General features: G+C 47.0%; 1 protein-coding gene across 1 annotated transcript in view; it reads right to left on the bottom strand.

Annotated features, from left to right (window-relative positions):
* Nucleotides 1-18,563, bottom strand: part of LOC122919544 (connector enhancer of kinase suppressor of ras 2-like) — a 258,874-nt gene extending 240,311 nt beyond the window's left edge. The window contains exon 1 of the mRNA XM_044268620.1: nt 18,375-18,563. Within this exon, the coding sequence (XP_044124555.1) occupies nt 18,375-18,563 (189 nt within the window). The remainder of the gene's footprint in view (nt 1-18,374) is intronic.
* Between the last annotated feature and the right edge of the window lie 3,287 nt (nt 18,564-21,850).

Genomic DNA, 21,850 nt, shown 5'->3' with positions numbered 1-21,850 from the left:
TGGAGAATCACATGACACTGGGAGGAAGTGTGGGGGGGGGGGGGTTGCCCTGATTGCCTCAGAGGCTGACAACCTGGATCAGCCAAGGCAGAAGAATCCTTATTCTGTCTTCAGCCTGTGGCCTGGAAGGGTGTCACGTGGCAGTGTCTGCCAAACACCTATTACAGACACAAGCCACTAATGTAGGGCTATAAGGAGAGAATAGGGGATATAATTGGGTAGATTTTAGGGAATCTGATCAGAGAAAGCTTTGAGGGACCGGTCACCAAGTTTTTTGTTTAATACAGCTGCTGGCAGCTACTTCTCCATAGCAAACCCCCTGCAATAAAAAATAAATAAACTCTTTTTTTTTCTGTATATGTTAAAAAAAACTCAGTTCATAAGTTTATTGCCAGCACCCCAATAGCATTCTGCTGCAAACGTTGAGTAATTGCACATTTTATTCTTCTAAAAAACATTTCAGTGCATTTATATCCATGTTATTAAAAGTCTTGAATTATAGCAAAAGCATTTTATGCCAATAATGCAATTTTTCTACCCGTGTTATTGAGTGCATAGTTCAAAGACATTTTGTGGCGATCGTTGCATTGTTATACCCATGTTATCGCATGTATTACTGCATCAGACTGTACTGTGCAAAGACCTTTATTTATATCTGTGTTAGTGAAGCAATTGTATGACCACAGTAAATTCTCAATACCAGTGTGCAGTGTGTCTATGGAAGGTGAGGGATTTGGGAAATGTAATTGCGCCTCTGTCTTTAAATGACAGAATCACACTTTCAATTTAGCTATAACCATTTAATAATATACAGTATGTACAAAACTTTTCTGTTATAGGCCTCAGAATGAAATGTCTGGAAAATGGAAGATTGCTAAATGAAAGACCCAAGCCTCGCCACCCCACAGACAGAATGTGGGTAGCAACACCAGCCATACAGCCAGTAGTATTATTAGTAGTGGTATTTGTATCCACAATGTTGGCGGTATTGGCAGCGGTAGCAGCAGTGGCACTTGGGGCAAATAAAGAGCAGGGAATCAGGTGGGGCGCCAAGATGCCCACCATGAGAGAGATATCGCAGTCTGATAAAGGTGGCAGGGAGGGTGAGGACTATGACGATGATTGTGTGTTGGACAGGACCTGGGAGTTGGATCGGTGTGCTAAGGAGGCGGCAACATCAGAGGAGGAGGGTGGTGGTAGCAGCAATAAAGAACGATGGCAATGTATGGACAAAACCTCCCAAAAACATGCAGGACCAGATTTGCTTCTGTTGTGGTCACTTCAGGAACTGGTGACGCCGCTGATACTGTGGCTGCAGGTTTAAAACATACCAGACCTAGGCCAAGCTGGGCTGCCTCTAGCTCTGTCACTACCTATGGTATTTCTTCCCACAAGGCCGGCACATAATACACAAGCCGTGTGCAAGATCTGCAGCATTAAAATAAGCTGCGGGCATTCAAACACAAACATCGGTACCAGAGCTCTACTGGAGCACCTGAGGCGGCATCACTGGATCCTGTGGGAAAAAAGAACTGGCCACCATTCCCAGTCAGAACACGTCAGTCCTCCTTCTCCTGGTCTTTGCGGCAGCCAGCCTGTCTTTGTCATCAGCTTCTTCTCCTGCTCCTCCTTGTCCTCCTCTCCATCATGAGACATCTATTATGGAATGTGTGACCATGAAAAAAATATTCTCCACCAGCACTTAGCTGGTCTACAAGCTGAACCGAGTTGCTGGTGGTTCAGTTGCTGCCATACCACTTAGTTGTGGTAAATGTGGCGCATATCCACTGAATTCTTCTCTGTGTCGTCATCCGCAGTTCTTCCCATATTCCATCAGTTGAACTTTTGGTCAGGCGTCTTTAGTGGTGCATTTCCTCCCAGTTCAGCCACTCTATTGTGTGATTTTTCTTGATATATATTGAATGACGCTTATCATTGGTGACATTCTGGTGCACCTGGTGGCCGGTGTCACATGGCCTGCTATAGGTGGGGCTCGCAGCCTCCTTCTCACATTGTATGAGTGATCTTACTTTGGAGGTAAGTGGGAGTTTGGCTGTGAGTCGGACCTTGGCACCTATCGGACAGTGTTCACACACTATAGGGAGGTTAGCGGTAGGTCCTTCGCTACACTGAGATACCTTGGCGGGGTGCGCGGGCTCCGATATGCATATATTGGCTAAAAATGTTAACATCAGTGTGAGGGTTTAGCCTTGTATTGTCAGTTGCACCACTTGCACCTTCCCCAGCATTTAGATCTGTTGTATGACTTTGGTAGTTTTTCCCAGCTGTCCACTTTATTTTCCCAAAGAATTGTTTCAAATTGTCTCGTTCTCTAAATTACTATGGCCTTTCTGTGTTGCCTCCCCTGTTCCCTGACCCCATGGACTTCTGAGCAGGCAGACTGGACCAGTATGTTCTCTCTGTTCTCTCCCACCACCGTCGCAGCTTCTTACCCCCTAGTGCCGCTTCCATTACCGCTACACAGCCGCCAGTACTACTACTACTACTACCCCAACACAGCGGCACACACATCCAATGTCCTGTGTGTTCCATGCTGCTTCTGCTGCCGCCACTATTGCCCCCACGGGCCTCTCATTACCCTCCCCTCTCCACATCCACACTGTGCTGCTCTCTAGCTCGTTCAGAACCAGCGACTCCATCTTCTGACACTAACGTGTGTGTATAACCTGGGGCAGCATTCCGACCCCATCAAGACATCATTGTTGGACGATTGCTCCCCTAACAATCCTCTGTTTGTTTCCCATAACACTCTGTGTTTACCCATCATCTGCCCCCGATGAGGGACAATTTTTGGAAGCTTTGGAAAATGTAGAAGCAGAAGACGTGCCGGCGCGGTGCGATACTAAACACGCTGTATGATAACACCGTCACACGTGCCTTTACCTACAGCTATGTATGTCAGAGTCACCCAGACGTCACGTACTGCTGCTGTCATTGCGTTCAAGACCTCATAGTGTCATTTACCAATTTTCAGGCCAAATTGGAACATATTTAATTTGTGCAGAAATCGATTTGGACACAGGGAAAAACTTCTTAAAAAATTCACCAAATCGGACACAAAACAAATTTCAAGAAATTCACTCATCTCTAGTCTATGAAGTTTTGGTAATTATTTTGGGTAAAATGATTGAGTCGCGGGGGCGTGGCTGTGACAACCACAGGGAGCGCTGCAGCAGAGCCATGTGGAGATGTCACACATGGATGTCCCTGGGAGAGGCATGCTGCAGACAGATCGCTATTAATTACCTCGGCAGCGTCTGATCCACCACAGCAGGAACCTCAGCGTCTCACAGAATGTCGCCGAGGCTGCTTAGCTGGAAGCGCTCCCCAGACTATCATCTCCTCCAGCCCAGAGACGTGACCTTCTCGCAATACTTAGAAGAGCAATGGTGTCAGCGGTGACTATCTGTATTATGTGACTATTACAGATATTACATGGGCACAGTTCTGGGAAATCTCCAGTGAAAGATGGCAAACCGTGAAAAAAAGGAAAACAGCGATTCCAAGAAATGACTCCTGAACGGATAAAACACATCAGCCTTATGGATTCAATCTAAATATGATGTGCAGTCACCTTGTAAATCCCCTCCTTTACCTATCCTGTACTGATCCTGAGTTACATCCTGCATTATACTCCAGAGCTGCACTCACTATTCTGCTGGTGCAGTCACTGTGTACATACATTACTTAACCTGTACTGATCCTGAGTTACATCCTGCATTATACTCCAGAGCTGCACTCACTATTCTGCTGGTGCAGTCACTGTGCACATACATTACTTAACCTGTACTGATCCTGAGTAACATCCTGTGTTATACTCCAGAGCTGCACTCACTATTCTGCTGGTGCAGTCACTGTGTACATACATTACTTATCCTGTACTGATCCTGAGTTACATCCTGTATTATACTCCAGAGCTGCACTCACTATTCTGCTGGTGCAGTCACTGTGCACATACATTACTTATCCTGTACTGATCCTGAGTTACATCCTGTATTATACTCCAGAGCTGCACTCACTATTCTGCTGGTGCAGTCACTGTGCACATACATTACTTATCCTGTACTGATCCTGAGTTACATCCTGTATTATACTCCAGAGCTGCACTCACTATTCTGCTGGTGCAGTCACTGTGTACATACATTACTTATCCTGTACTGATCCTGAGTTACATCCTGTATTATACTCCAGAGCTGCAATCACTATTCTGCTGGTGGAGTCACTGTGTACACACATTACTTATCCTGTACTGATCCTGAGTTACATCCTGTATTATACTCCAGAGCTGCACTCACTATTCTGCTGATGCAGTCACTGTGTACATACATTACTTATCCTGTACTGATCCTGAGTTACATCCTGTATTATACTCCAGAGCTGCACTCACTAGTCTGCTGGTGAAGTCACTGTGTACATACATTACTTATCCTGTACTGATCCTGAGTTACCTCCTGTATTATACTCCAGAGCTGCACTCACTATTCTGCTGGTGCAGTCACTGTGTACATACATTACTTATCCTGTACTGATCCTGAGTTACATCCTGTATTATACTTCAGAGCTGCACTCACTATTCTGCTGGTGCAGTCACTGTGTACATACATTACTTATCCTGTACTGATCCTGAGTTACCTCCTGTATTATACTCCAGAGCTGCACTCACTATTATGCTGGTGCAGTCACTGTGTACATACATTACTTATCCTGTACTGATCCTGAGTTACCTCCTGTATTATACTCCAGAGCTGCACTCACTATTCTGCTGGTGCAGGCACTGTGTACATACATTACTTATCCTGTACTGATCCTGAGTTACATCCTATTTTATACTCCAGAGCTGCACTCACTATTCTGCTGGTCGGGTCACTGTGTACATACATTACTTATCCTGTACTGATCCTGAGTTACATCCTGTATTATACTCCAGAGCTGCACTCACTATTCTGCTGGTGCAGTCACTGTGTACATACATTACTTATCCTGTACTGATCCTGAGTTACATCCTGTATTATACTCCAGAGCTGCACTCACTATTCTGCTGGTGCAGTCACTGTGTACATGCATTACTTATCCTGTACTGATCCTGAGTTACATCCTGTATTATACTCCAGAGCTGCACTCACTATTCTGCTGGTGGAGTCACTGTGTACATACATTACTTATCCTGTACTGATCCTGAGTTACATCCTGTATTATACCCCAGAGCTGCACTCACTATTCTGCTGGTGCAGTCACTGTGTACATACATTACTTATCCTGTACTGATCCTGAGTTACATCCTGTATTATACTCCAGAGCTGCACTCACTATTCTGCTGGTGCAGTCACTGTGTACATACATTACTTATCCTGTACTGATCCTGAGTTACATCCTGTATTATACCCCAGAGCTGCACTCACTACTCTGCTGGTGCAGTCACTGTGTACATACATTACTTATCCTGTACTGATCCTGAGTTACATCCTGTATTATACTCCAGAGCTGCACTCACTATTCTGCTCGTGCAGTCACTGTGTACATACATTACTTATCCTGTACTGATCCTGAGTTACATCCTGTATTATACTCCAGAGCTGCACTCACTATTCTGCTGGTGCAGTCACTGTGTACATACATTGCTTATCCTGTACTGATCCTGAGTTACATCCTGTATTACACTCCAGAGCTGCACTCACTATTCTGCTGGTGCAGTCACTGTGTACATACATTACTTATCCTGTACGGATTCTGAGTTACATTCTGTATTATACTCCAGAGCTGCACCCACTATTCTGCTGGTGGAGTCACTGTGTACATACATTACTTATCCTGTACTGATCCTGAGTTACATCCTGTGTTATACTCCAGAGCTGCACTCACTATTCTGCTGGTGCAGTCACTGTGTACATACATTACTTATCCTGTACGGATTCTGAGTTACATCCTGTATTATACTCCAGAGCTGCGCTCACTATTCTGCTGGTGCAGTCAGTGTACATACATTACTTATCCTGAGTTACATCCTGTATTATACTCCAGAGCTGCACTCAATATTTCAGCTGTTATATCAGTTCCTTTATATTCCAGTCTCTTAGATTTGCCATCATTCTTCTGATATACTATTCATGCCTTATACTTCAGTTTCTTGCAGAGCTGCAATCCCAATCCTGCTGTTACGCTGCTCTTATACTCAAGGAACATTCAGTGCTTAGTGCGTCGATACCTCTCTACACAGGTCCAGTCCCCTTACTGTCTCCTGACTGCACAGGAGGAAGAGACTGCACAGGAGGAAGAGACTGCACAGGAGGAAGAGACTGCACAGGAGGAAGAGACTGCACAGGAGGAAGAGACTGCACACAGTGACTGCACAGGAGGAAGAGACTGCACAGGAGGAAGAGACTGCACACAGTGACTGCACAGGAGGAAGAGACTGCACAGAAGGAAGAGACTGCACACAGTGACTGCACAGGAGGAAGAGACTGCACACAGTGACTGCACAGGAGGAAGAGACTGCACAGGAGGAAGAGACTGCACACAGTGACTGCACAGGAGGAAGAGACTGCACAGGAGGAAGAGACTGCACACAGTGACTGCACAGGAGGAAGAGACTGCACACAGTGACTGCACAGAAAACGTCAGAGGCTATCAGGAAGGTTCATTTTTGGCTGGATTCTCTCTTTAAGGTACCAGTAAATGTCTCTTAGCAGCTGAAGCAGAGAAGGTGAAGATGATGGGAGTTATCCCAGCCTTGTATTCACAGTATACACAGATAAATCGAAGACATAAAGATGTCACTAAATCTGAAAACTCTCAAGACCCAAGCGTTCTGAGCAGCCACTAACGAGATCAGGCCCTGATTGCTGTGTTATGAGCGGATCTATTCCTAATAAGTGGAGACTGGCATTTATCGGCCATGAAATCCGCTTTCTCCGGACGGAGTGGCGCTAATTACAAGGCTAAGTCTCTAGATCAATATTTCAGCCAATGCCAGAACATGTGCCCGTCATGCTGACGAGGGGGTATGTAGGTCTCATGGCCGGATGTTTCCAGGCTCGGGGGACACAGACCACGGCTTATGAATGTCTCCACCTCCACATCGCTCAGCGCTTCTGTCCCCTTAATTCATTTACGAATGTGTTATTGACTGGAGCGATCCACAGAGGTTTCCATTAAAATTCCTTCTGTGTCATGAATAAAGATAAAACAGAAGAAGAAACTGAAAGAGAGAAGCCAGATACCCCAAGGAGAAGTCATTTACCAATGATGTTTTATGGAATCGAAGGAAACGACAAAACCGTAAAGCCCATCCTGAAAAACCATCTAATTCCCCATTACTGCACCCGCTAATGGCTCCTCTGATGACAAAGAACACAAATGGCTCCTCAATTCCATTATTTCAACTCTGCTTTTCTTGATGACACCTTACATCATAGATTAAGAAGAAGTGGGGGGCACCATACACCTATTCCCAAATATGCAGCTTTCTCCTGAAGTCGGTGTCATCCTCTACTGCCCCAAAGGGAAAAATAATATAATACTGCCTCCCATGTACAAGAATATAACTACTATAATACTGCTCCTATGTACAAGAATATAACTACTATAATACTGCTCCTATGTACAGGGATATAACTACTATAATACTGCCTCCCATGTACAGGAATATAACTACTATAATACTGCCTCCTATATACAGGAATATAACTACTATAATACTGCCTCCTATATACAGGAATATAACTACTATAATTGTCACGACCCCTGGTCATGGTCGTGACTCCTTGGGAGCCGCATGCGGTTATCCGCGGTCTGGTGTTGTCGCAACCGCAGCTGGGGGCAATTAGTGGTTTGCCTCAGGTGCGGTTGCCGCGAATAACAGGCATGCGTGCGGTTGCCCTTGGCATCGTGTTTTGGTGTGCACGTCCTTCGTCTGTGTTTGTGTGCACTTCCTGGTCTGTTTGTTGTGCACGAGGTTGTATGCACTTGGACACCTCCCTTCACCTGTGGTTGTCCGCGGCAACGTCTGGTGTTGTGCATGTGGTGGCAGGGTCTCTGCCTGCTGGTTGTTCTGCAGGACACGGTGGCCACGCATGCCGTTGCCAGCGGTGACAGGTGAGTGAGTGTGTGTGCTATTCCCCTTTCAGTTGGTGTTTTCCCTTCTGTGGTGTAGGAGGGGTTAACTCCCTTCCCAGTGTGTGTGTTGTCACTGGGTGTGGTTGACTGGTGGGTGTGGCCTTTCGGCCTATATAGCCTGAGACTCCTGCAGGCTTCAGTAGGTTGCTCTCAGCCATGCTGGCTGGAGCAGCCTCCTGTCTCCTCCATCTGCCTGGTGAGGACCAACCTTCTGGTCATAAAACCATTGTCAGTTAAAACTATGTTTCACAGTGTTATCTAGGTGTGTGTGGGGTTATTATGTTAGTGCAGCTTATGGTTTCCTGGTTTCCCTTGTATGTCTGGTGTGTGCTGTGTCCTTTATGTTGCTGTGGACATCAGCACTTGTTCTTGGGTTCCAGGTTTGTGTGTCTGTGGCAGGTAAGTGCAGGACTAGTCTCACTTACCTGTCATTTCCATAAGTCTGTTATTGTATTCCCCTGTGTTGCTTGGCCGTTGAGACTCCTGCTCCCCCGTGCCAAGGAGGAGCAGGTCGTCTCACTCTGTCCCCTAGTACAGGGCCGACTTGAGGGCTCGTAGGGACTTTTAGGTTCCGGCGTATGAGCCCTCCTACCACCAAGGTCGGCTCATACTGACAGGAGACAGGGTCAGCGTTAGGGACGCAATAGGAGGTGACCTGCTCCCTAACTCTGTGGTCCCGGCCAAGGGGTAACCCTTACATCTTCCTGGCACCGCACGGCTGGGTGTTTCCCCCACACCCAGCCGTGACAATAATACTGCCTCCTATGTACAAGAATATAACTACTATAATACTGCTCCTATGTACAAGAATATAACTACTATAATACTGCTCCTATCTACAAGAATATAACTACTATAATACTGATCCTATGTACAAGAATATAACTACTATAATACTGCCTCCTATATACAGGAATATAACTACTATAATACTGCCTCCTATATACAGGAATATAACTACTATAATACTGCCTCCTATGTACAGGAATATAAGTACTATAATACTGCCTCCTATGTACAAGAATATAACTACTATAATAGTGCCTCCCATGTACAAGAATATAACTACTATAATACTGCCTCCTATGTACAAGAATATAACTACTATAATACTGCCTCCTATGTACAGGAATATAACTGCTATAATACTGCTCCTATGTACAAGAATATAACTACTATAATACTGCTCCTATGTACAGGAATATAACTACTATAATACTGCTCCTATGTACAAGAATATAACTACTATAATACTGCTCCTATGTACAGGAATATAACTACTATAATACTGCTCCTATGTACAAGAATATAACTACTATAATACTGCCTCCTATGTACAAGAATATAACTACTATAATACTGCCTCCTATGTACAAGAATATAACTACTATAATACTGCCTCCTATGTACAAGAATATAACTACTATAATACTGCCTCCTATGTACAGGAATATAACTACTATAATACTGCCTCCTATGTACAGGAATATAACTACTATAATACTGCCTCCTATGTACAAGATTATAACTACTATAATACTGCTCCTATGTACAAGAATATAACTACTATAATACTGCTCCTATGTACAAGAATATAACTACTATAATACTGCCTCCTATGTACAAGAATATAACTACTATAATACTGCCTCCTATGTACAAGAATATAACTACTATAATACTGCCTCCTATGTACAAGATTATAACTACTATAATACTGCTCCTATGTACAAGAATATAACTACTATAATACTGCCTCCTATGTACAAGAATATAACTACTATAATACTGCCTCCTATGTACAAGAATATAACTACTATAATACTGCTCCTATGTACAAGAATATAACTACTATAATACTGCCTCCTATGTACAAGATTATAACTACTATAATACTGCCTCCTATGTACAAGATTATAACTACTATAATACTGCCTCCTATGTACAAGATTATAACTACTATAATACTGCTCCTATGTACAGGAATATAACTACTATAATACTGCCTCCTATGTACAAGAATATAACTACTATAATACTGCTCCTATGTACATAAATAACAGTAATAAAAATCTCTCTCTCTGTATATGTTTTTCAAGGGCTTCATGCGCTTTGAAGGATCTTAACTAGTGTTGATCGAGCATGCTCGGCACATCGCAGTGTGCAGCCGAATACCGCGTGTGCTTGAGCGCGATGCTCGAGTCTTCTCCCTGCACGTTTTCTGGCTGCTATGCAGCCAATAAACGTGCAGGTAAGTACTGCCACTCACTGTAAGGCTGTAGCTATGTTGGTTGCTGGCATTACAGTGCTTGGCTGGCCGGAACGCGTCATCGGATGCTTTATAGCACTCGAAGACACGTGGTTCGGCTCAGTCTTAGGGTCCATTCACACGTCCATAGAATGGGTCCGCATCCATTCTGCAATTCTGTGGAATGGGTGCGGACCCATTCATTCTCAATGGTAATGGAGAGGATGCTGACAGCAGCTTCCAATAAACATAGAACATGTCCTATCCTTGTCCGCAATAGTAGACAAGTATTGGCATTTCTATAGGGGTGCCGGCCCTTTGTATTGCGGATCCGCAATACACTACGGACGTGTGACTGGACCCTTAGTCGGGGAGAGCTGTGCTGTAGAAGGGACAGATAGTGTAGGGAATTGAATTTCATTTTTGTTAGGCAGGGTTGGTGTTTGAGACCCAAAAGTCCTTTTAATATTGTTGTATCTGGCAGCAATATATATTTTTAGCGCAACCTGCGATAAATAGCTTGCAACTTTTTCGCCGCTGCAGACAGCGACATTACCTGCGCTACATCTCCTGTCTAGCATGTGCGCAGCCTAAAAATATCTGTGACATCCAGTGTACTTTTTCTGTAGACGGTGTCCGCTGCGGACAGTGACATTACCTGCGCTACATCTCCTGTATAACGTTTCCGCATCCTAAATATCAGAAGGCGAGCAGTAAGGGACGGGGAAGTGGCCGTGCTGCTGATGGTGCACGCAGAGGCCGTGGTCCTGGGCGCGGTGACACTGTGCCTGCTGCCAGAGCACAAGAAACACACTCATACACGATACCCAGCTTCATGTCCCAGTTTGCAGGGCGGCGCAGGACACCACCCTCGAAGTCAGACAAGTGCGACCAGGTGGCCGGTTGGATTGCAGCAGATAATGGTTCCAGTCGGTTAAGCACCACCCTGTCTTCCACACTGTCCAGTCTCAGTAGCCAAGAGTCTGGTCAACACAATCCTCACCATGATCCTCCTTCCTCCCACCATGGAGAGTCTGGGAAAACAAGTGATCCCACACTCAGATATTCCGAGGAGCTCTTTTCATCGCCATTCCTTGATTTGGCACGCTCGCCAAGCACGCTTGAAGAGGGACAGGAGATTGTGTGCACTGATGCCCAAACTCTGGAGCATCCACAGTCACAAGAAGATGACGGTGGGGAACGGCAATTAGTGTTTCACCAGGTGGATGATGAGGATGAGACACAGTTGTCAATAACTGAGGTTGTTGTTAGGTCAACAAGTCAGAAGGATGAGCAGAGTGAGGAAGTGGAAGAGGAGGTGGTGGACGATGAAGTCACTGACCCAACCTCGGAAGGTGGCAAGCCGAGCGAGGACAACAGAGAGGAGGGATCCGCAGCACCGCAACAGGCTGGAAGAGGCAGTGGGGTGGCAAAAGGGAGAAGCGTGCCACACCAAACAGGCCCGCAACTGTTCCCCGGAGCACCCCCTTGCGGAAATCTCCCTTGCCAAGGAGTAGGTGTTCTGCAGTCTGGCGCTTTTTTGAGGAAAGTGCAGATGACAAAAGAATTGTAATTTGTAACTTGTGCCATGCAAAAATGAGCAGGGGCGTGAACACTAGCAACCTCACCACCACCAGCATGATCCGCCACGTGGCATCAAAGCACCGTAATTGGTGGGCCGAACGCCTGGGTCCACAAACAGTGTCTGCAGGTCACACCACTGCCTCCTCTTCCCCTGTGTTATGTGCTCCTGCCCTGCACCTGGACCTTCGCAAGCACCATCAGCGACCACATCCACTTTCGTGTCCCAGCGCAGCATCCAGATGTCCATATCGCAGGCAAATACCCAGCCACCCACCCACAGGCCATAGCACTAAATGTGCAACTTTCCAAATTGCTGGCCCTGGAAATGTGGACACATTGAATGCACAGGAGGAAGGTACTGCACAGGAGGAAGAGACTGCACAGGAGGAAGAACTGCACACAGTGACTGCACAGGAGGAAGAGACTGCATAGGAGGAAGAGACTGCACACAGTGACTGCACAGGAGGAAGAGAATGCACACAATGACTGCACAGGAGGAAGAGACTGCACACAGTGACTGCACAGGAGGAAGAGACTGCACAGGAGGAAGAACTGCACACAGTGACTGCACAGGAGGAAGAGACTGCATAGGAGGAAGAGACTGCACACAGTGACTGCACAGGAGGAAGAGAATGCACACAATGACTGCACAGGAGGAAGAGACTGCACACAGTGACTGCACAGGAGGAAGAGACTGCACAGGAGGAAGAGACTGCACAGGAGGAAGAACTGCACACAATGACTGCACAGGAGGAAGAGACTGCACAGGAGGAAGAGACTGCACACAGTGACTGCACAGGAGGAAGAGACTGCACACAGTGACTGCACAGGAGGAAGAGACAGCACACAGTGGACACTGAGGCTTTCTGCAGCCTGATGGCGGTGGCCGTCCCTCGTTACTCAGTCCCCAGCCGCCACTATTTTTCCCAGTGTGCAGTGCAAGCCTTTACACCAGCATGTGTCCCGTAACATCACCCGTGCCATGACCAACGCAGTTACTTGGAAGGTCCACTTAACCACTGACACATGGACAAGTGCTTTTGGCCAGGGATGCTACATTTCCCTGATGGCAGTGGAGGCCGGGAGCGAGTTGTACCCTGGGATGGCACAGGTGCTACCAACGCCCAGGATTGCGGGCCCTACTTCCATCAGGGTTTCCGCCATCACCTACATTAGTGGCTGCAAGCCCCCCTTCTCCTCCTCCTCCTCCTCCACCTCTGAATTATCCTCTTGCGGCACCAGTCAGCCATCAGTCGGTAGCTGGACTGGGGACAATTGTGGAATTTTTTTCTTTACTTCTCTAATTGGGCCAAAGACAACAACGAGGTAAGAAACCGAAGATATTGGACAGACGTTCGGGCGACGCCAGTGAGAACTAATTTTTAATAAAAGTGTTCAGTGGAATCTCTCTCTGACCTCAGGCCTCTCCGTGTATACAGTATACATGGGGCAGGATGATGGAGTCTGTCGCGGGGCGGGGTTCTTCCTCTTATCTTTAGTCGCTGCTCCTCTTCCTCCTATAATTTCGGTGATTATAACGTCTCCAGTTGTCACTTGATTACAATACAGGCTTCACTTATCAGTTACATAACCAGCTGCAGCTACAGAGCTACGAGGCTGAGGCGTGAGGCGTGAGGCGCAATTTATGAGGTGGAGAACATTTTCTTACACTTATTTTCATATAAAAAGACATGAACCCCACAGATACAAAGCAAAATGTAATGACGTGAGACAGGACAGAGCAGACACCCAGCGAAACCTCTGCCCTATAAAAGTACATTACAGGATGAGTACAATCCTCTAGTTACACCCAGAGCTGCATTCACAATTCTACTGGTTGGAATCAGGCTGCAGTTTATATAACTGATCAGCTGCTGCATGTCACATGAGGTTTTATGTCCCTTACTTGTGCCGTACATTATCTTCCTGTGGATTTTATCTTCTATTACATGGAGCTAGTGTCAGTCTCCACTGTCATTTTGGCATTCCATTTATACCAGGTAATTCAGAAAGAGCCGTTACAGGTTCCTCCCATACAGTCAGGTGCTGCAGTGGCTGTAATAAATGTCCATTATACAGGTATTGGAAAACAACCATCACCCCAAGCGTGCAGCAGAATCACGTAAATACGGACGTATCCATACAGCCTACATGTAATATACTGCGCTATTACACCTGAATATCTGCGCCCATCAGGCGGAACAGAAGATGTTCATTATACACAGTGAAGATAGAATCACAACACAAATCCTCAAGAGATCAAGTGTAAAGAAAAGAAAGAACGCATAACACGGAACATAAATAAATAATAATCCATATGTGTACACAGTGACTGCATCAGCAGAATAGTGAGTGCAGCTCTGGAGTATAATACAGGATGTAACTCAGGATCAGTACAGGATAAGTAATGTATGTACACAGTGACTGCACCAGCAGAATAGTGAGTGCAGCTCTGGAGTATAATACAGAATGTAACTCAGGATCAGTACAGGATAAGTAATGTATGTACACAGTGACTGCATCAGCAGAATAGTGAGTGCAGCTCTGGAGTATAATACAGGATGTAACTAGGGATCAGTACAGGATAAGTAATGTATGTACACAGTGACTGCACCAGCAGAATAGTGAGTGCAGCTCTGGAGTATAATACAGGATGTAACTCAGGATCAGTACAGGATAAGTAATGTATGTACACAGTGACTGCACCAGCAGAATAGTGAGTGCAGCTCTGGAGTATAATACAGGATGTAACTCAGGATCAGTACAGGATAAGTAATGTATGTACACAGTGACTGCACCAGCAGAATAGTGAGTGCAGCTCTGGAGTATAATACAGGATGTAACTCAGGATCAGTACAGAATAAGTAATGTATGTACACAGTGACTGCACCAGCAGAATAGTGAGTGCAGCTCTGGAGTATAATACAGGATGTGACTCAGGATCAGTACAGGATAAGTAATGTATGTACACAGTGACTGCACCAGCAGAATAGTGAGTGCAGCTCTGGAGTATAATACAGGATGTAACTCAGGATCAGTACAGAATAAGTAATGTATGTACACAGTGACTGCACCAGCAGAATAGTGAGTGCAGCTCTGGAGTATAATACAGGATGTGACTCAGGATCAGTACAGGATAAGTAATGTATGTACACAGTGACTGCACCAGCAGAATAGTGAGTGCAGCTCTGGGGTATAATACAGGATGTAACTCAGGATCAGTACAGGATAAGTAATGTATGTACACAGTGACTGCACCAGCAGAATAGTGAGTGCAGCTCTGGAGTATAATACAGGATGTAACTCAGGATCAGTACAGGATAATTAATGTATGTACACAGTGACTGCACCAGCAGAATAGTGAGTGCAGCTCTGAAGTATAATACAGGATGTAACTCAGGATCAGTACAGGATAAGTAATGTATGTGCACAGTGACTGCATCAGCAGAATAGTGAGTGCAGCTCTGGAGTATAATACAGGATGTAACTCAGGATCAGTACAGGATAAGTAATGTATGTACACAGTGACTGCACCAGCAGAATAGTGAGTGCAGCTCTGGAGTATAATACAGGATGTAACTCAGGATCAGTACAGAATAAGTAATGTATGTACACAGTGACTGCACCAGCAGAATAGTGAGTGCAGCTCTGGAGTATAATACAGGATGTGACTCAGGATCAGTACAGGATAAGTAATGTATGTACACAGTGACTGCACCAGCAGAATAGTGAGTGCAGCTCTGGGGTATAATACAGGATGTAACTCAGGATCAGTACAGGATAAGTAATGTATGTACACAGTGACTGCACCAGCAGAATAGTGAGTGCAGCTCTGGAGTATAATACAGGATGTAACTCAGGATCAGTACAGGATAATTAATGTATGTACACAGTGACTGCACCAGCAGAATAGTGAGTGCAGCTCTAAATAAATGTTCTATTGAGAAAGGATCCATCAGAAATCAAGGAGATCACGCAAAAAAATAAATAAAAATAGAACAGTCTTCCGTATGCACTCGGTATGTTCAACACTCAACCTTGTAAAGCCCCCAAGCTCCTGTCAGACATCATGTGTCGTCTCCTATCAGCAGAAGCTTATTTATGAGCATCGATAATCATTACTAGTAATACCACTCCTGTCCACATGGCGTGCTGTTATGTGGTATAGACACTGATAATCAATACTTGTAATACCACTCCTGACCACATGGTGCGCTGTTATATGGTATAAAGTATAGACACTGAGATTCTGTACATGTAATACCACTCCTGTCCACATGGGGTGCTGTTATGTGGTATAGACACTGATAATCAATACTTGTAATACCACTCCTGACCACATGGTGCGCTGTTAGGATAAAACGTCTCTATGAGTAAAATCAGTGCAGAGGCCATTATGGACCCCTCTCTCTCTCTCTCTCTCTCTCTCTCTCGTCAGGCTGGAGCCACTAGAAATAGCCCTTATCAGTGTCACATTATTTTGCAGAGTCCTGCGGGATTGTTCTATGGAATATAGTGATTTTCTGCCTCTCGAATCGGAACACGCATCCAAGCACTTGCCGTGGCTTCACTTCCTACGCATTCTGCTCATGGCGGCTACACTTCCTGCGCGTTCTGCTCATGGCGGCTACACTTCCTGCGCGTTCTGCTCATGGCGGCTACACTTCCTGCGCATTCTGCTCATGGCGGCTACACTTCCTACGCGTTCTGCTCATGGCGGCTACACTTCCTGCGCATTCTGCTCATGGCGGCTACACTTCCTGCGCATTCTGCTCATGGCGGCTACACTTCCTGCGCATTCTGCTCATGGCGGCTACACTTCCTGCGCATTCTGCTCATGGCGGCTACACTTCCTGCGCATTCTGCTCATGGTCCTCATGGAGGCTACACTTCCTACGCGTTCTGCTCATGGCAGCTACACTTCCTGCGCGTTCCGCTCATGGAGGCTTCACTTCCTGCGCGTTCTGCTCATGGCAGCTACACATCCTGCGCATGCTGCTCATGGAGGCTTCACTTAGTGCACGTTCTGCTCATGGAGGCTTCACTTCCTGCGCATGCTGCTCATGGCGGCTACACTTCCTGCGCGTTCTGCTCATGGCGGCTACACTTCCTGCGCGTTCTGCTCATGGCGGCTACACTTCCTGCGCGTTCTGCTCATGGCGGCTACACTTCCTACGCGTTCTGCTCATGGCAGCTACACTTCCTGCGCGTTCCGCTCATGGCGGCTACACTTCCTGCGCGTTCCGCTCATGGAGGCTTCACTTCCTGCGCGTTCTGCTCATGGCGGCTACACATCCTGCGCATGCTGCTCATGGAGGCTTCACTTAGTGCACGTTCTGCTCATGGAGGCTTCACTTAGTGCACGTTCTGCTCATGGAGGCTTCACTTCCTGCGCATTCTGCTCATGGCGGCTACACTTCCTGCGCGTTCTGCTCATGGCGGCTACACATCCTGCGCGTTCTGCTCATGGCGGCTACACTTTCTGCGCGTTCTGCTCATGGCGGCTACACTTCCTGCGCGTTCTGCTCATGGCGGCTACACATCCTGCGCGTTCTGCTCATGGAGGCTTCACTTCCTGCGCGTTCTGCTCATGGAGGCTTCACTTAGTGCACGTTCTGCTCATTGAGACTTCATTTCCCGCACGTTCTGCTCATGGCGGCTTCACTTTCTGCGCGTTCTGCTCATGGCGGCTACACTTCCTGCGCGTTCTGCTCATGGAGGCTTCACTTAGTGCACGTTCTGCTCATTGAGACTTCATTTCCCGCACGTTCTGCTCATGGCGGCTTCACTTTCTGCGCATGCTGCTTATGGCGGCTTCACTTTCTGTGCGTGCTACTCATGGCGGCAGCGAGATTACATGTCTAATATTGTCCTATAAATAAAAGTGCAGACGCAGCGTCTAAAAATAGCCCCGATTCCCGTCTTGTCCTGGAAGACCTTGTAAGAACGGCCGCGATGTGCGGGAGAGCCGGGGAGAATACTATACCGCCATCTGCCACCTTATATCCACACAGAGCACTACAACCCCCAACTGCTGGACATGAGCATAGTACACATTACACTGTATACATAGAACAAAACATGACTATAATACGATTTTATACTACTACCCCCAGCATGGCCTGACCACTATATATGACTATAATTTATTCTATTCAACGCTACACAAAGCACTACTACCCCCAGCATAACCTGAAAACTGTATATGACCATAATAGATTCTATTACACTTTACACATAGAGCACTACTACCCCCAGCATAACCTGACCAAGGATGTGACCATAATAGACAGACATGTCCTGCTCTCCCCTTTCATCTATAGGTGAATGTGACGGAAGACCCCCATCATCATCATCATCCTCAGTAGTAGTCCAGGCTCTGATGTCCCCTCCCTCCAGTGCTGCTTACCAGGGCGCAGAGCAGGTCCACCGCCTCCAGAATGAGCTCCTGGTGCCCGATGCGGGTGACGCCCAGCTCCTCCAGCTCCTGGTGGGTGATGTGCAGCAGTTGCTCCCCGCTGATCTTCTCCCTCTCAAAGTTTTTGATATATTGCTGTAAACAATCGTCCAACCCTGCAAAGAGCAAAGCATCCATCATCAGCCAAAATTCACAAAGTATCACCCCCATCATCTGACACATCAGAACATGGATGTCCCCAGCTGTTCTGCCTTAGAACTGAAGAACTATGAGAATACCATGTGAGGATCCCGCAGACTGAGACCAGTGATGTCATAGCCTTCAAGGTGGTGATGTCACCTTCTGTGGTTAACCACCCGAATGTCACAGTGTGCCGAGGAGCAGAAGACAACTACCCTCAGGGATCCAGCTCTAAAAAACGGCCACCATGGGGGTCATCCGTGGACACCATCTGTATCCGGCCCCATGGACACGGCTCAATGGCACAACTTCTATATAAAGATCCTTCTACTTGAGGAGCCCTGAAACTTCCTCAGACTGGAGGAAGAGGATGACCATCAGCAAGACAGAGAAAGCAGGAATCACGTAGACGCCAATGAGATCCTCAAACCCATCAGCCATAGCATTAGAGCCCCCTACTTAATGTTACGTAGAACCCTAAAGCAGCCGAGGCTTGTTGAGGAAGGACTCCTCCAGACCTCTTTCTTTAGAGAGAGATTGGACCAGGCGGGCTAGCCTTCACCACCCCCCCCCCCCCATACCAGTCAAGAACTGGGCTGCTCATAACCCTGGTTCTCCTTCTTTTGACCACTTTGCATAGGTACTAACTTCTGCATACCAGGATCACTCTACTGGACCGGATGTCCTGGAGATTGTCTGACCAAGGCATCTACACATCACAATTCGGCTGCTCAGATCCTCACGCTTGCTCATTTTACTGCTTTCAACTGAAATTCCTCACCTTTTGCCTGACATATCCCCTCTCTCCGACAGGCGCCACTGTGTCCAGATAACCAGTATATTCACTGCACCCATCAGTGGTTTTATTATATAGATGGTGGGCGTGAGCCTTGTGACTTGAAAGAAAACCACCAGAAACGGAAATGTAATGTTAAGTATTATGCTGTTATGTATTGTACCCAGCAGTCATGTGTGGACGACACAGCGGGGTTAACAATCCTTGCTCTGTCCTTTTAGGAGGTCAGGTGTGGGCTGGTCCCACCCCTACCATGGGCTCTGTCTAGGCTGGAGTTCAGGGAGAGAGAAGGCAAAGCCTGTGTGCTCCCTCTTCTTAGGCCCAGAAGGCCACAGAGACTCACCGATCTCTGCATGATCTACAGAAGGAGAGAACGGAAAGTCTGCATGACCGAGCATTGGAGTGAGGTAACCTGCTACCAAAACTGTTAAGACTTTACTGCAGTGAGGGACACTGTTAAGACACCTTTCACACCTGGACACAACCTGGCCAGTCGTATCTCTAAATCCTGTGTCCCTTATGGTAGGGGTGGGACCAGCCCACACCTGACCTAAAAGGACTGAGCAAGGATTGTTAACCCCACTGTGTCGTCCATACATGACTGTGCTGGGTACAATACATAACAGCATAATACATAACATTACAGCCTCCATTACACGGGTACTATTGCCTGCCATAGAGTCTTCAGAAGAAGATCTGAGACAGAAGGAAGAGGCCCGTAACTCCCATCCTTGCTTAAATCGATACATCGTTATCTGAGAGAGAATTGCACTGTGCACGGTTGGAACTGTTTCTGCTATAATTGGATGTACTACAACTCCCACTTTGCATTTAGGTAAAAGAGACATTTGTTCTGCAGCATGTGGCCTGGTTACTGATTCCTGCACCGTACCTCAGCCATTGCACTCTACACGCCCTGCCGTACAGAGACTTAACTACCATCAGACACGAAAAAATCCACTCTTACTCATCATTCTGAAATCAATCCCCTACAGTTCGTCTGGTTTCTCCCATTTCTCTGGATCATCTCTGAGATGTTCTCCACCTTGATCGGAGTCATCTGTAGTAAATTCAGTGGAGTGGAGATGATTTGTACAGACACGGCCCTGTCCATATAAGATCTCACAGCTGACAATGAATCAGAGGAAAACCCAAGCCATGAGGAGGAGAGAACTGCCTGTAGAGCTCAGAGACAGGATTGTGTGGAGGCTCAGATCTGGAGAAGAGGACAAAACCTTTCTGCTGCACTGAATATTCCCAGGAGCATAAAGGTCTCCAGAATTCTTACATGGAAGAAGGACCAGGACTCTTCCTAGAGCTGCTGCACCCAAACTAAGTAGTGAGGGGAGAAGGGCCCTGGTAAGAGAGGAGACCAAGAACCCAATGGTCACTCTGGCCGAGCTCCAGAGATCCTGTGTGCAGATGGGAGAAACATCCAGAAGGTCGACCATCACTGCAGCCTCCACCAATCTGGCCTTTATGGCAGAGAGGACAGAAAGAAGCTTCTCCTCAGTAATGTCTGGGGGAAACCAGGCGCCGCTCATCACCTGCCCAATACCATCCCTATAGTGAAGCATAGTGGTGGCAGCATCATGTCTGGAGGAGACCAGGCGCCGCTCATCACCTCCCCAATACCATCCCTACAGTGAAGCATGGTGGTGGCAGAATCATGTGTGGAGGAGACCAGGCGCCGCTCATCACCTGCCCAATACCATCCCTACAGTGAAGCATGGTGGTGGCAGCATCATGTGTGGAGGAGACCAGGCGCCGCTCATCCCCTGCCCAATACCATCCCTACAGTGAAGCATGGTGGGGGCAGCATCAGGTATGGAGGAGACAAGGCGCCGCTCATCACTTGCCCAATACCATCCCTACAGTGAAGCATGGTGGGGGCAGCATCAGGTATGGAAGAGACAAGGCGCCGCTCATCACTTGCCCAATACCATCCCTACAGTGAAGCATGGTGGGGGCAGCATCAGGTATGGAGGAGACAAGGCGCCGCTCATCACTTGCCCAATACCATCCCTACAGTGAAGCATGGTGGTGGCAGCATCATGTCTGGAGGAGACCAGGCGCCGCTCATCACCTGCCCAGTACCATCCCTACAGTGAAGCATGGTGGGGGCAGCATCAGGTATGGAAGAGACCAGGCGCCGCTCATCACCTGCCCAATACCATCCATACAGTGAAGCATGGTGGTGGCAGCATCATGTCTGGAGGAGACCAGGCGCCGCTTATCTCCTGCCCAATACCATCCCTACAGTGAAGCATGGTGGTGGCAGCATCATGTCTGGAGGAAAGCAGGTGCCGCTCATCTCCTGCCCAATACCATCCCTACAGTGAAGCATGGTGGGGGGACAGGGAGACCGATCAGGGTGGAGGGAAAACTGAATGGAGCAAAGTCCAGAGATATTCTACATGAGAACCTGATCCAGAGCCCTGGACCTCAGACTGGGCAGAAGGTTCTCCTTCCAACAAGACATTAGTCCTAA

The sequence above is a fragment of the Bufo gargarizans genome, chromosome 9 (genome assembly GCF_014858855.1).
Source record: "Bufo gargarizans isolate SCDJY-AF-19 chromosome 9, ASM1485885v1, whole genome shotgun sequence".
Taxonomy (NCBI): domain Eukaryota; kingdom Metazoa; phylum Chordata; class Amphibia; order Anura; family Bufonidae; genus Bufo; species Bufo gargarizans.
The sequence above is the reverse complement of the archived record's forward strand: the minus strand, read 5'-3'. Positions and strand labels throughout refer to the sequence as shown.